The sequence below is a fragment of the Nansenia antarctica genome, assembly GCF_963989245.1.
Source record: "Nansenia antarctica genome assembly, chromosome: 20".
In the NCBI taxonomy this organism is placed as follows: Eukaryota; Metazoa; Chordata; class Actinopteri; order Argentiniformes; family Microstomatidae; genus Nansenia; species Nansenia antarctica.
The window spans coordinates 7,372,820-7,387,742 of record NC_137693.1 but is presented as its reverse complement, the minus strand read 5'-3'; the positions used below and the strand labels follow the sequence as shown (position 1 = coordinate 7,387,742).

At 44.0% G+C, this 14,923-nt stretch overlaps 1 protein-coding gene across 1 annotated transcript in view; it reads right to left on the bottom strand.

Annotated features, from left to right (window-relative positions):
* slco2b1 (solute carrier organic anion transporter family, member 2B1) overlaps positions 1-14,719 on the bottom strand; it is an 18,842-nt gene extending 4,123 nt beyond the window's left edge. Inside the window, exons 1-11 of the mRNA XM_080549383.1 lie at positions 14,601-14,719; positions 11,091-11,192; positions 9,082-9,219; positions 8,029-8,185; positions 7,593-7,823; positions 7,040-7,138; positions 5,375-5,505; positions 3,234-3,339; positions 2,608-2,772; positions 273-462; positions 1-90 (exon numbers count right to left, since the gene is read on the bottom strand). The exon at positions 1-90 is cut by the window's left edge and continues 58 nt beyond it. Coding sequence (XP_080405509.1) covers positions 1-90; positions 273-462; positions 2,608-2,772; positions 3,234-3,339; positions 5,375-5,505; positions 7,040-7,138; positions 7,593-7,823; positions 8,029-8,185; positions 9,082-9,219; positions 11,091-11,141 — 1,358 coding nt within the window. The 5' untranslated portion in view covers positions 11,142-11,192; positions 14,601-14,719. The remainder of the gene's footprint in view (positions 91-272; positions 463-2,607; positions 2,773-3,233; positions 3,340-5,374; positions 5,506-7,039; positions 7,139-7,592; positions 7,824-8,028; positions 8,186-9,081; positions 9,220-11,090; positions 11,193-14,600) is intronic.
* Between the last annotated feature and the right edge of the window lie 204 nt (positions 14,720-14,923).

Sequence of the window (14,923 nt, the reverse complement as noted above, 5' to 3'; positions counted from 1 at the left end):
GATATGAACTCCACCCCGTCTGAACCACACACTGGGTTGAAGGCCTCGTTAGGACAGGAGCACCCGCTGCACCCCAATGGACGACCATCCCTACACACACACACACACACACACACACACACACACACACACACACACACACACACACACACACACACACACACACACACACAGTTAATATACAAAAAAGCAGTGGCAGAGCAGTGAGGGGTGATGGGGGAGAAGTGTGGGGTAATGAGAAGTTTGGGGTCAGAATTGTAAGAATTACCTACTTGGGGGGAAAGACGCCAGCGATGGTCTGCGTTGAGCAGCCGAGGAGGAGGAGGGGCAGGGCGGTGAGCATACACAGCAAGATGGCCACGGTGCACATGAGGGCGGCACCCCTGACGGAGATACTCATCCTTCTCATCAGAGCCCCACCTAGCACGATCCCCAACACTGCCAGCGGGATATCCACCCCACCTACGGACATGCAGGGCACAGAGAGAGGGGTCAGAGGTCAGGTCCTCAACATTACTGATCCCTGAGGGTAAATTAAAACCTGAAAATAGTTGAAGAAGGCCCTGAACACAGCAAAGACCTAGGTTCAGGGCCCTGGACAGTCTGGACGGATTGATGGCAGCTGCTGGACTGAAAAAATCAGGTGTAGTGCTGAGGCACAAATATGTACATTTCAAGCCTGCAAACTGCGACACTTTAAATAAATGTGCAATAACACTATTGTGCAATATGACAACCCTAGTCGTCTATCTGTACAGTATAGTATAGTGGATAGTGTACATAGCCTTTATTTATGTAAACCAGCTCCTTCCCTTCTTGTGATTTTTTTTAAAGTTTTTTTTTTCTTTCCTAACACCAGGGGAGCCACCCCTCCTAAATTTCGTTGTTTGGTACCTGTACTGTAGCAATGACAATAAAGACCATTCGATATATATGCTTATTTGAATGTTGGTACACCTCAAACCAATAATAGCGGAGAAACTCACTCTGAAACAAAACAGATGCGTTTGCTATCACCGTGTTGGTAGCTAGCTAGCAGCTAAGAAGTCTTAAGTTAACAGATAAATCAGTTTATAGTAAATATACTGTACTTCGGCAAGCTCAAATAAATCCAGATTGAACTAGTTGAACTCCTGCAGAAGCTAAAGTATTAACAGCAGTAGGTCACAGTGGGGAGTTTTGTTGCTCCACAATGGAGTCATTGTTGTTTAAACAATGACAGATAGCATCTGTGAATGATTATTGTTTCTGTTGCGATTGTTCCCGGCTCTCTGTGCTATTCCTGGAATCATGGAGAGCTGCAGCTTGTTACAAAGTGTGAATTATGATGCTACCAGGGGAGGCTGGCGGATGGAGAAGGACGGGCTCATTGAAATTCATGGAATGGAATTAGGAATGGTATCAAACACGTGTGATCAACCTCCACTGCATGCTACTGTATACTGAGGGCCCCAATTTGCTGGACTATTGTCACTTACACATATTGTCATTATTGTCTCACTTGTCTCTTATGACGATTGCCATTTTATTTATCTTGCTTTATTGCTTTATTTATTACTATAACTCTCTTGTTGCTGCATGTCGAGGAACTGAAGCCTAAGATTTTACACTCTTATACTTATACACTTATATCAGTGGAGGCTGGTGACTTCCAGAATTGAGGAGGCCAATTTTTTTTCCGCTTGCTCGCTTCACTCGCGATGGAATGTTCCCTGTTCTTCTTATCTGTCTTTGTTAAAAATTATTAATTTGTGTTTGGCGGTACTGAAGGGATTGGGACACTCTCAGGATGGTGGATGAAGCAGCTTTTATTGCCTGCACAATGGGTCATCAAATAAACAAAACAATTGGCATGAATCTCTGGTCCGCCTGCAGCAGCTATTATTCCATCTGCTCAGGCTCACAACATTCACCACAACATACTACATACAATCAATTACATGTCAAAAGCACTCAAACACTATGTCAATCAGACACACAACATACAATTCAGAACAATACATCATCCATTTCTAATATTTATCCTGCAGAACAGCACTCATACGCGTGTGGCGGAAAAAGGTACTACACGGAGGCCAGGCCTCCTGTGCCCACCCATTTTCAGTGATTTGGCCAATCACATATTGCCATGAAAAAAATTGCATTACATTGACTTCTATGAGAAACCACTTTCCGACAGGAGGCCTGGCCTCCGTGTAGTACCTTTTTCCGCCACACGCGTGTATGAGTGCTGTTCTGCAGGATAAATATTAGAAATGGATGAAGTATTGTTCTGAATTGTATGTTGTGTGTCTGATAAAAAATATAATTATTGCTTTTTTAAATCTCTCTCTCTTCTCTCAAATTATTGGGGAGGCCAGGCCTGCTCCACCTCTATGGAGGAGCGTCCACTGACTTATATATCATATAAATGGGATGTAACAATAAACTTGAAATAGTGTTGAGGAAGAGAAAAAAAAAACCTAACAACTGAAAACTGAAAATCAGAACACCATCACTAGTGTGCCCTTGAGTAAGGCACTTAGGCCTTCGTATTCGCTTTGCATAAAAGCATTTGCTAAATGGTGTAAATGTAATATCAACTATTAGTGTCTTTGTCTTTCTCACCTATCATCAGGTTGGATAAGGAGGCGGTCTGGGTGAACTGGCGCTCTATGAACTTGGCCATGAAGGTGGCGAGGCCTGCCACCATCGCAGCCAGGTTAACTAGCGCCAGCACCACCAACAGGTACACAGGGTTACGCAAAGTCCGCAGGGCGATGCGGGGGAAACCTGGGGAAGAGGTGAACAGAGAGAGAGAAAGAGAAGAAGAGGGTGAGGTGGGGCGAGCAGTAGGGTGAGAGGGGAGAGAGAGTACATTTACTTTTGAAATCTACCGACTGTAGTAAATGGACTGCACTTATATAGCGCCTTTATCCAAAGCGCTTTACAACGGCCTCTCATTCACCCATTCATACACACATTCACACACCACACTTGCAAGCTACCATGCAAGGCGCCGGCCAGCTCACTGGGAGCAATTTGGGGTTCAGTGTCTTGCCCAAGGACACTTCGACATGTGGCCAGCCGGGGCTCGAACCTTGCGATCATTAGACGGCAGCTCTACCTCCTGCGCCACAGCCGCCCCAGTAGTATGACATTCATTACTGTCATCCTTACCCTGTCAACCATGGTGAAGGAAGACGGGAGGAAACGGAAGGGAAGTATATATATATAGAATATAAGAGTCTCACTTTTGAGGAACTGAGTCAGGGTCAGTTCCTGAACGTGGTCTGGAAGTGGTTTCTTTTCCTCCACCGCTGTCTCTGCTCTGGTCTCTATGCAGTCGTCTGTGGTCTCCTGTACCAGGAAGATGATGTCACAACCATTCATTAATACAGTGTTTCTCAACCCTCTGCTCGGGGCGCCCCAGCCGCTCCACATATTTGATCTGTTCCAACACCAGCTCACCTGATTCAACTAATCAAGTACAAACCATAATTGCTTTGCACTTTATTAGTTGAATCAGGTGAGCTGGTGGTGGAACAGATCAAATAATATGTGGTGCGGCTGGTTGCGCCGCGAGGAGAGGGTTGAGAAACACTGCATTAATACACTGTCCTATCACTGTTGATATTACTGCACATTACTCTACCTCTGGTTGAACCACACACATGGAATGGTGACAGTGATTCTGCTATACAGTGGTTTAGTACAAATAGTACAAATAAGTATTGAACACATCAACATTTTGTCCAGTAAATGTATTTCCAATGAGCCTATTCAAGTGAAATTTGCACCAGACTTTGGTATTAACTCAAACAATCCAGACAAAAAATCGAAACATTAAAGTCCATATGTAAATAAAGTTATGTGTAATAAAGTGGAAATGTTGATGTGTCACAACCTGCTGCCTTGCGGCCAGCAAGAAAAAACAAAACACTGGTGACCTCAGCAACCTCAAACGGTCTGGTCGACCAGACAGACGGTGTCACATATTGGTTTCACCATTCAGAAATTACAACACTCAACGGTCCCCCTGGCACAACAGCGGCTATACACCCTGAGATGCCTCAGGAAAGAACACAACAAGCAGGAGATACTGGTGGCCTTCTACCACGGCGCAGTGGAGAGCATCCTCACCTACGGCATCTGCAACTGGTTCCACAGCTGCACAACAGCGGAGAGAAACGCGCTACAGAGAGTCATGGATTACTGATTGAAAGTTCCTAAACACTCTGATCAACTTTAAAAAGTAAAATATAAATGGAAAAAATGCTTCAGTTACATTTTCTTCATAATACTTTCTTGGTGTGCCAATAATTGTGGTTTTGTTATAAATTAATATTTCTAGATGACATATTTCTTTTTCTCTGAATAAATGTACTTAAATTAAAGGTTGGATGAAGCAATTTTTCTTCTTTTGGCACTTAACCTGGCGGTGCGTCTTAATTAAGAATTAAGACGGCAAGTTAAGAAGTGCATAATAGAGCCCTATGTGTCTTCACGCAATTGTGCCAGTAAAGTTCACTGACTATCTCCTAGCTCCTATGCTACACCATGCAAACCACATTCAAAACAAATACTGATCTTGTCTCCTGGAGTGTAAGTTACGCACAAAAGCCTTCCAAAATGTCTGTAATTGGGGTGAATTTGTCTCCCTGCGAGTGGATCTTGTCTATGTGTTGATGTGTTCAATACTTGTTTCTCCCCCTCCATGAGCACCAGGCACAGGGAAACAATTGTAAAGAAGTCTGTACATGTAAGTAGATAGAAATAGAGATTAATTAAAGAGGTATTATTGTATACCCTTTTTCCCCTCTTTTTTAAAGCAGATCCCAGGAAAATGATGTGGGAAAGAGAGAGGATGTGTGTTTTCTTAAGAAATTTAGAAATCAAACTAAAAGTGTATGCTACGCTGGAGCAGTACTCTCAAATTACACACCAAGCTTACAGAGCACTTAAGGCCTAGGCAAGCAATCAGATGTCAGTGTGTGTGACTATGCTCTCTGTGCTCTGTGTGTGTGTGTGTGTGTGTGTGTGTGCGTGCGCGTGTGCATGCGTGTGTTTGTGGAGGTTACGTTATGGTAGATTCACACGGTATTCACTCAGTTTCGCTGTTGAGCAACCTCTGGCACGAAGAGCTCGGTTTGTGCCGAATGATTGATGACACGAACATGAAGAAATGTTTCCACCAATTTTAAACTTTCTTTATGAGTTGATGAAGCCAAAAACCTCTGAGCCAAGAAACCTCTGTCACAAGCTGAGAGACACAAGCCAAATCACTGTCACTTTCTCTATAATTAGCTGTATTTACAGTAAGTCAATCTTCAACCTGTTTCAACTGAACCTGACTCTGTGGCTATGGTCAGACATCTGCTATCCCATACTGCACCTCTTTGGGCATCTGCCTGGGGAAGAACAGGTAGGGTAGCGAGGTGAGGAAGAGGAGGGAAGCTGCCACGATGAAGCCGAGCCACCAGGCCCCCACCCAGCGTGGATCTCCTCGCTCCAGCTCGATCTGATCTGGGAACAGCAGAGGAATGTGTCTGAAAGAGCAGTGACAATACTGCACAGAACTTACGTCTGACCTGGGTTCAATACATTAGGCTTTATCAAACAGCAAAGTGTAAATCAAAGGACTGTAGTAGTAGCATATTTGTAGTAGTATATTTTTTTCAGCATTGTTGGGATATGTTGTGGGTGTTTTTTTCATTAGGGTGTCATTTCATTAGTCGAAATGAGAACCAGACATTTTCCAGAACATGCCTTTTTCTGGTTAAAATAGTTTTGTAACACATTCCCGGCATCATTCGATAACAAGTTCCTAAGAGGTTCCTTTTACTATGAGCCAGCTCCACAGTTCCAATTATGAGTGGGGGAATGAGGTCACAGTAAAGATTCTTTCTAGTAAAGCAACTATTTTCCGGTAAAAAGGGGATAGGAAACTGAATTTCTCAAACAGTCCACACACACACACACACGCACACGCACGCATGCACACACACACACACACACACACACACACACACACACACACACACACACGACACACGACACACACACACACACACACACACACACACACACACACGACACACACACACACACACACACACACACAACCTACATCTGCTTTAGGAGTTGTTTGAACATGCCCCCAAAACAAAGATTTCAAGCTCCAATGCATTGAAAACCATAGAGACAAGACACTGGGTTCACCCGGGGGACAGAATTAGGTCAAATGGAAAAGTCAATGTTTGTTTGCGTGTTCACAGGAGTGGCCTAAAGTCTTTATTAACATTACCTACAGTTAGCCTTCAATAACCCCTGGTTCAGGGAATACAATGATAAGATAAACTTTTATGCAGGCCTTGGGACTTAAAAGGAAAGTGATAGTGTTTGACCAGTGGTAAAGCCCTGAGTGACACACAGCATCGTAATGTGATACCTTTTAGATGACTTTTTTTATTTATTTATTTTTTAGATGACTTTTAGATGATGATTCATTTGTTTCCTTGTTCATGAAAATGAAGGTTACGGAAAATGAAGAGATAAGATTTCAACTCTAAATGAAAGTCAAGGGGAAAGTGAGCTTTGGTGGTTTAGGGACGCTACAGGAATCTCAGCAGCAACAACAAAAACAGTAAAGTCCTGAGAAAGTGGTAATGTGATCCTTCAGTGGTCTGCCTCAGTAGAGTGTAGCTGAGAGCTTTACACCAATGTGATGAGAGTCAACAATACTGCTTAGCCCTCTCTCTCTCTGGCCCTCTCTCTCTCTGTCTCTCTCTCTCTCTCTCTCTCTCTCTCATCCTCCAACCCCTTGCTCTCTCTCTCTCTGTCTCTCTCTCTCTGCTGCTCTCCCTTCTCTCTCTCTCTCTGATATTGGCCTGTAGTCATAATCATCCCTCCTGACATTCTGTTCCTATCTCCTATCTAAGTGTTGAATTATGTGTTTTCTTATCATCTCTAGATGAGTGTTTCCAGATGTGCTGTGGAAAGCTGCTCAGGGTCATCTGAGGTTATGTCTGAGAGGTGTGCTCTGACAGATAGGGCTCACCTGTAGACATCTTGTCAATGTCGACGTAAAAGCGCAGCATGAAGGACCCCATCAGGTATCCGAACGCAGGACCGATAGACGTGACTGCCAGGAGAATTCCTGCGGTGGGAGAAGCCAACGAGAGTCAAAAAACCTATTTGATAACTCAGAAAAGAGACCTAACACAGAAAAACCTATCACAGAAAAGAGACCTCAACGGACTCTATGGCCCCCCACATGTTCTCATCATTACTAAAAACACACTTGGGAGCTGCAGCATCTATCCTTGGGTGGATAGATGATTCACTTACTTAGTGTATTAATACTAATACTTCATGCATTTGTTGTAAGTCGCTTTGGATAAAGCCGTCTGCTAAATGCCAAAAAATGTCATGTAAGTGTAAATGTTCACTCTCTTTTCATAGCCATTTCTTGTCCATTTCCTGTTCCATGTCTGGATGTACCTTTGACTTTATTACCAGTATAGCCAGTATTGGAGGTGGGTGGACAGTACTGTACATCTAACAGACCATGTGACTCCAAGTGAATTCCCAGTGTTTCCTTGTGCCCATACCAAGATAGAGGGGTGAGTTCTTCTTGCTGGCGTAGTCGTCAACGTAGGAGATACCGAAGGGTTGAATGGGAACGCAGCCAATTCCTAGGAGCAGCTGACCGAAGAGAAGGAGTGGGAATTCTCCCTGCTGGCCAGGGCTCTCCTGCTGGGCGCAGCTCTGATTGGATGATGATGATGATGTGTTGAAGGTGTTTTCTGATTGGCAGAGGCCAGAGTTGTTGTCTTTGGCATCTATGGAACACAGGAAGGAAGCACTGTCAGGCTATAGGAACTGTGAACGGTGTGCATATGTGTACAGCACACACATGTGTGTGTCTGAGTGTGTTGTGCATGTGTGTTTGTGGGTGCCTACGTGAGTGCCTGCATGCATGTATACATGTGTGTCTGTGTGTGCGTTTGTGTGCGAGTGTGCACAAGTGTGTGTGTTGCGACTCACGGTGGTCCGTGTACTCGTAAGCTCCACTCAGGAAGTGAGCCATGGCCATCAGCAGGGCAGCCAGGCTGGCCATCAGCGCCCCTCCACCAATGAACCGCGGCCGGTGGACACGGCTACCGAAGAAACTCACAAACACTATTAGGATGGTGTTCCCCACCTGAACACACAGGGAAACACACACACACACAGATCTAAAAGTGCTATACAAATAAAGGATATTGTTATTATTATTATTATCAATTCAAACATACACCCCTACATGTGAGCTGTTTCTGAATCTGTCATAAACCGTAAGTAGTCTCTCACTTCTGTCATAACCAACCATCCAACTGCTGAAGATAGAAGTCGCCCTTTGGCATATAGAGCATAGGATCATACCTGTCAACGTTGGGAATTGAAAATAAGGGATATTTTCCCCAAAATAAGGGAAAATAAGGGATATTCCCCCCCACCGTCTACATACCATACCCCTTACATTTAGACAAGGGTACACACAGTCAATCCTAAAATCACCACTAGGCAACCACTTGCTTGCACAGTGCAACAACTATTGTGTTAACTAGTTCCTATAGTATAGGTGGTCAGAATCAGATACCTGGTTGACAGTGAAATACTAGGATCATCTTACCGTTTTCAGATTTCTAACCATAAACATTGGCGATAAAACACAAAATAGTGAAAAGTTGTTGAAAATCAATGACATACTTGCTAGTCAAGCAAAACATTGCAATGCAATCCCCACTACTACCTAGTTAGTGTAGAGTAGTGGGGATTACTCACCGAATCCATTGTATTGCAATATTTTGGCTTGACTAGAGAGTATGTCATTGATTTTCAACAACTTAAAAAAATAATTATTTACATTTTTCAGAATAAAAGTCCGAACATTTTTGATTGGTTGGCGACTTGGTCCCTTGTTTCACCAGCTGCTGTCACAAATCATCACACTTTGAGTGGACCTTCCTCCTTTCTTTTAAAACACAAAACAGACCTTGGATCAATGTGTCTATGGAGAACATCATGCTACTCTGGTGCGGTGCAGTGCAGGCGCACCTCGTTGAAGGAGGCCAGGACGCCACTCTTCTGGCTGGAGAAGCCGTATCGCCTCTCTATGGTGGAGATGGAGCCCTTCAGATAGCCTGAGACCATCAGCTGGGCCAGCTGGAGCAGGCCATGGCAGAATACAAAGAACTGTAATAGAGAGACAGTAGAGAGAGAAAGAGAGAGAGAGAGAGTGAGAGAACAGATGAGTTGATAGAACGAGAACGGTAGGTGAGGATATTTGTCTGGTTGTGTACAGGTATGTCTTTGATTTTAATGGTCAATGCTCTGTTTGTTTTGAATTGCGCTACTGCAGTAATACAGTATGACAGCAGGCAGTGGAGCACATCGTCAAGCTGCTGAAGCAGCAGAAACAAGCTCCCCTCATGCTTTACTGGCCTGCTGCCGAGGTAAATAGCCTGCTGCTTGCGAAACCGTAATGGAATTAAATACTCAACACAATGTTTTTAGGCAGGTGAGCTATGATAACTCCAGCCCAACTTCTTACTGTTTGCAAAGTTTCACTAAGTGACAATACAAAGTGTCTAAGACTGTCTAAGATGGTATCTAAGACTCTAGCCCAAACCTTTTACCGTTTATGTGTTTGCATTTCACCATACACCCGTTGAGATACAGGAAGCAAAACAGTAAAGTATTTTTCCTCAAGCATGCCGTTCTAGAGGACAGGTTTATGTGTGTTTGACACACTGGAACAATACAAGGATGTGCTGTACACACCAGGAAACACATCCTCTCCCGGGACTACAGATGACAGTGGGCTGAGAAGGCTGTTATAACTAATAACAAATGATTCATTATTAATACATTTTTGGCGACTTTTCAACAGCTTTTTCAACAGGAAAGTGCACGTATGAGGGCTTTAACTATGTAAGTGGACAAGGTCGAGTCCTCTCCTACAAAATAGGAGTCCCCAAGCCTTGTTCATTAAAATACATGTATCAAAGCTAGCTCACCCACATAAAACTGCCTCAAACTAGTTCTATGAATTACCCAAGCATCAGAGGACCGTGTAATATGTAGATTAAACTAACATGAGTGACTTTGGCATCTCATGATTCTGATCATGTAGGTTAAGCTGTCCTATGCTGTCCCGTGAGGTCATCTTGTCTCGATCCCTGATCAGTAGCCAGTAGATACTGGTTTGACCTATGACCTCACATCCTGGTATTGTCCGAATGCAGTGATTACAGAACAGGGAACAGTGACAGAAACATGCACTGCGTCAACGCAGGAGATGTCAGGAGTTCATACTGTAAATACTGAATGTAAAGAAAAGAGAATACATAACGTGACGTTGCTTATAAGTTGTTGTCTGGCATATAACACAATAAAAGCAAATCAGCGATCCCTTGGCTACAATCCAAATACTTCAGTACTTTATGAGGCAGATAGAAAAGAAAGTACTTTGGTTCAATCAATCGAGCGGACCGTGATTGTTTAGCATATTGCCAAGCAATGACGTCAAAGTCTTATCGACAGTAACCGTGCAGTATATTGAGGACAAAGTTCACATTCTGTTACACTGAGGTTGCTGCTGTATATACTGTAGTAGGCCCAAACCCATCAAAAAGTCAGAGAAGTCAGAGAATAATTGGTATCACTGTAGGCCCGGGGGCTCTGTAGGCCAGGGGGATCACTGAAATGGCCCGGGGGCAAGCAAGATGAGCCAGGTGAGCCAGGTGAGCAAGCTTCAGTGGCAGCCAGGTGACAGGTGAGATACCTATGTGTGAGGTTATGGGAAGGAAGGAGAGGCTAGAATTCGGAGAACAGGCTCATTGCAACGCATGGAATGGAAAGAGGAAACACACGTGTTTCATACCATTCCTCATTCCATTCCATGCGTCACAATGGTCTGATTTCTATCTCGATAGAGAGATACATTCAACTACTCTTGGGGGACAATTTGGTGTTGCAAAACACATCTTATTGTTCAAACCCACCCAGGTGTATATGACATAAGTGAGACAGACATATGAGACAGAGTGCTGTCGGCGGCTTACCTTGATACTGTTGAAGGGGTTCCTGCACCTGGTGGGAGGTGTTGCCGCCATGCTGGCCAGTCACACGACGACTCACTTGTCCAATCCAGTTAGTAGAAAAATCTAAAAATGACACAACAGTTTCAATAAGGCTGGTGCATTCCTCAGATATTTTACACTCTTTCTTTAAGCTCAATGTCTCTTGAATTTATTATCTGTATACTTTGGACTCATCATAAATAAATAACCGTAGCCTCTTCAATTACAGTAAACCTCTGGAAACTGTGATCCATATCTGACCATGATGAGACAACGGCTCTACCTTCTGAGCCACAGCCACCCCTCATCACTGTTATTGACAAGTTGGCACACAGGCCTCGTGATCACTGGGGCCCCACAGACATGTTCCTGTGCTTCTCTACATCCTCCACTTCTGTAAAAAGCACAAGACACTGCTTTCAGTCAACTCATTTGTTCCTTGTTCATGCCCTACACAACATTAGCTATTTAAACAAAATGGGATTAGGGGTTATGAAAATGAATGCAGATTGCCAAATTTAAGTAGATTTACATATTTCTTTGCATGTATATATTTTTTCCCCTGAAGCCTCTATGAAATGATCCAAACTCTAATGATTGCCTATTGTGCGTGGCCGCACCTACCCTCTGGAACTCTGATCTGCAATGCCCCACCCTGGAGTCCTTCAAACTAGCCCTCAAAACTCATCTGTTCTCCAAGGCCTTTGGCCCCTAGTCATTGTTTCAGTTTTGTTTCGTTTGTTTTCTGTTTTGTCTGTCCGAAAACATTCCCCTGTAAAGCGTCCGTGGGCTTTTTGAAAGGCGCTATATAAATTAAAGTTATTCTTATTCTTCTTATTAATGTAATGTTTTTTTCGCAGGTAGCAATGTTCATGAGACAAGCCTCCCTGGCTTTGAAGATTTGGACAACGGCTTCTGCAACACTAAATTATTCTAGTCCGATGTAATCCGATTGGCAGAATGTAATATCAAGCCCAACCAGCCTCTACTGGGGTTCTACTACAGCTCTCATCTTGGTTCAGAGAGAGGAGAAGTGCTCTGTGTCTCCCTGTACGGGATCAGATTCCACTCTGTCTGGCCCTGTGCTGCATGCTCCATGGGTCTTATATAACCATACGTGAGGAGTTGTATATCCTGTCAAAGCACATAGCACAGCGCCGTGGCCACGGCTCCATCATGTGTAAGAGAAACAGCTGGAGCTCCCCCAGCAAGTTATACAATGTGTGATTTATGTGTGTGTGTGTGTGTCTGTGTGCTTTCGTGTGTGTGTGTGCTTTCATGTGTGTGCTGTCATGTGTGTGCTTTCATGTGTGTGTGTGCTTTCATGTGTGTGTGTGTGTGTGTGTGTGTGTGTGTGTGTACAACATATGAGTTGTGTAGAATATAATCAATCAAGGGGAAAACCCTACTTTGGTGGCAGAATGTCCTGCCCGTAGAACATTTCCTGGAATCTGGAAAGACGGGATGACTGTATAGAATGTGGGTGGCTACATCAAATTGCATCAAATTCCGCCACAAATTATACACTGCTGAGAAAGAAGGAGATAGAGAGAGGGAGGGAGGAAGATGCTGGAGAGAGAGAGAGAGAGAGGCTGGGACAGGGCATACCGCTAAATATTGCTTGTGTTAAATCGATGGCGATGGCCAGCGCTAAATTGATAGACATAGTGTATGGACCTACAGTACATACAAATATATGTACAATCTTATTATTATTTTTGTAAAAAAAAAAAAGGCTATCCATAAAACATTGGGGGGTACAGCCCAGGCCTAAAGACGTCACTGCTTGTAAATCTTGTGCAGCGGCTGGTACCAGTTAATTTCCAGTTAGGGGTGTGTGGAAATGGGGCAGAGTGTTTGTGTACCTTGGGAGTTGGTGGAAGCAAGAGATTAGATAAGATAAGATAAGAGAAAACAGTGCAGGAATGCCTACACAAAACAAAACCACCCCCTTCACTCATGCTGCAGAACTGGCATGCAACAACCCCCTATACCACAGACTCTCTATTCATAGCTTTCATGTGACGTCACAGCATAGTGGAAACGCCCACCTGACGGGCAAAAGGCACTTTTTGCGTGCAAAACCCACGGGCAAAACCCACTTTTTGCGGGTTAATAACTTTGATTTCCCGTGGGTTAGGAAAATAATTCCAACGTGTCCGGAAAGAGGAGAAGCCAGGGAATCCAAACGTTTTTGAATGGTGTCGTTCCTCCACTCCTATCACCGTGGACACAGCAAGGAGCGAATTCCCGGGTATAAATATCCCCTCGACTGCTGTCAGCGGGAGTTCCGTCCAGCAGCGGTAGAACTCCCGAACGCCCGGTTGATCGAGTTTCGTATTTAAAGTATATGTTCTCGGGGTGTCAGCGCGGTGTGTAAGGGCTCAAAATGACCGTATACTGATGGTGAATTTAGAGAAATTAAAACTGTGTTTGTAGCACCTCCATAGCCGGTGTTATTCACGGTCAAAGCCGGTCAAGGAGGCACCCTTTGCGGCTTAATAACTTTGATTCTCCGGGGGTTACGGTAAAAATTCCAACGTGTTCGGAAAGAGGAGAAACCAGGGAATCGAAAAGTTTTCGAATGGAGTCGATCCTCCACTCCTATCACCGTGGACACAGCAATGAGCGAATTCCCGGGTAGAAATATCCCCTCGACCCGCTGTCAGCGGGAGTTCCGTCCAGCAGCGGTAGAACTCCCGAACGCCCGGTTGATCGAGTTTCGTATTAAACGTATATGTATACAACAACCTGTAGGGAATACCCTGGCAATCTAACAATTATATTAGAGTGTATAATGCATAAACTGGGCATAGTCATGTTCTTTGCTTGGCTGGCTGGCTGCATTAACCTGTTGTTGTTACTTGTATGTTCATTACGTTACTTCAAATGAATGCCCCCTAAGTCAAATCCATCAACTGAAGATAACTCGTGAGTTTAGAATGAGAAGGTTCTATCTCCGTTTAGAATGATAAGGTTCTATCTCCGTTTAGAATTATAAGGTTCTATCTCCGTTTAGAATGATAAGGTTCTATCTCCGTTTAGAATGATAAGGTTCTATCTCCGTTTAGAATGATAAGGTTCTATCTCCGTTTAGGGTAGTTCAGAGATATTGAGCGTCAAAGTTTTGACATTCCATTATGTTTTGTGAGATGGAACCTTTGTATTTTATTAACCGTTTGCGTCCACTCGCCATGTTGCTATGATACTTTTTGCCCGTCAGGTTGGTGGTTGCTAGGGAAGAAACCACGTGACTGAAAGCTATGAATACTTTGCCAAAATCCTGAAACACAAAGCATGGCCTTTAACTTTCCACGAGGCAATGAGAGCACTGGTGTTAATTAGTAGGTGCTAAAATGAATTCTAGAGGACTGTTCTTTTAACCCCATGCACTCCAAACAGTTCCCTTCACTCATACACTCTCCCTCTTCACACTAGTAGGTGAATCACAGTCAAAGCTAGTAGTAGAGACTGTTCAGTTGTAACACTTACTCTGAAGCTTGGGGCTGGAGATGTGGAGATGTGGAGCTGTGGTGTAGTGTTGTCCAGTCCTAATTTGGAGCTTTTTGGCGTGGTGGTGTTTTCTGTATCCACTTTCCAGAAGTTCACTCAGATCAGAATGAGAGCATGGAATCACGGGAGGTGCTCTCACACTAGGAAGTGGGCTGGCTTAACTGTTGTGGAATTCAGAGAGCTTGAGTTGAAGGCACAGCAAGTATTCTGTGGTGTGGGGGTGGAGATTGGGAGGAGAGGGGGTAGAACTTGGGGGGTGGGATCAATAGATATGGATTCCCTTGATGTTATGATTAATTAGA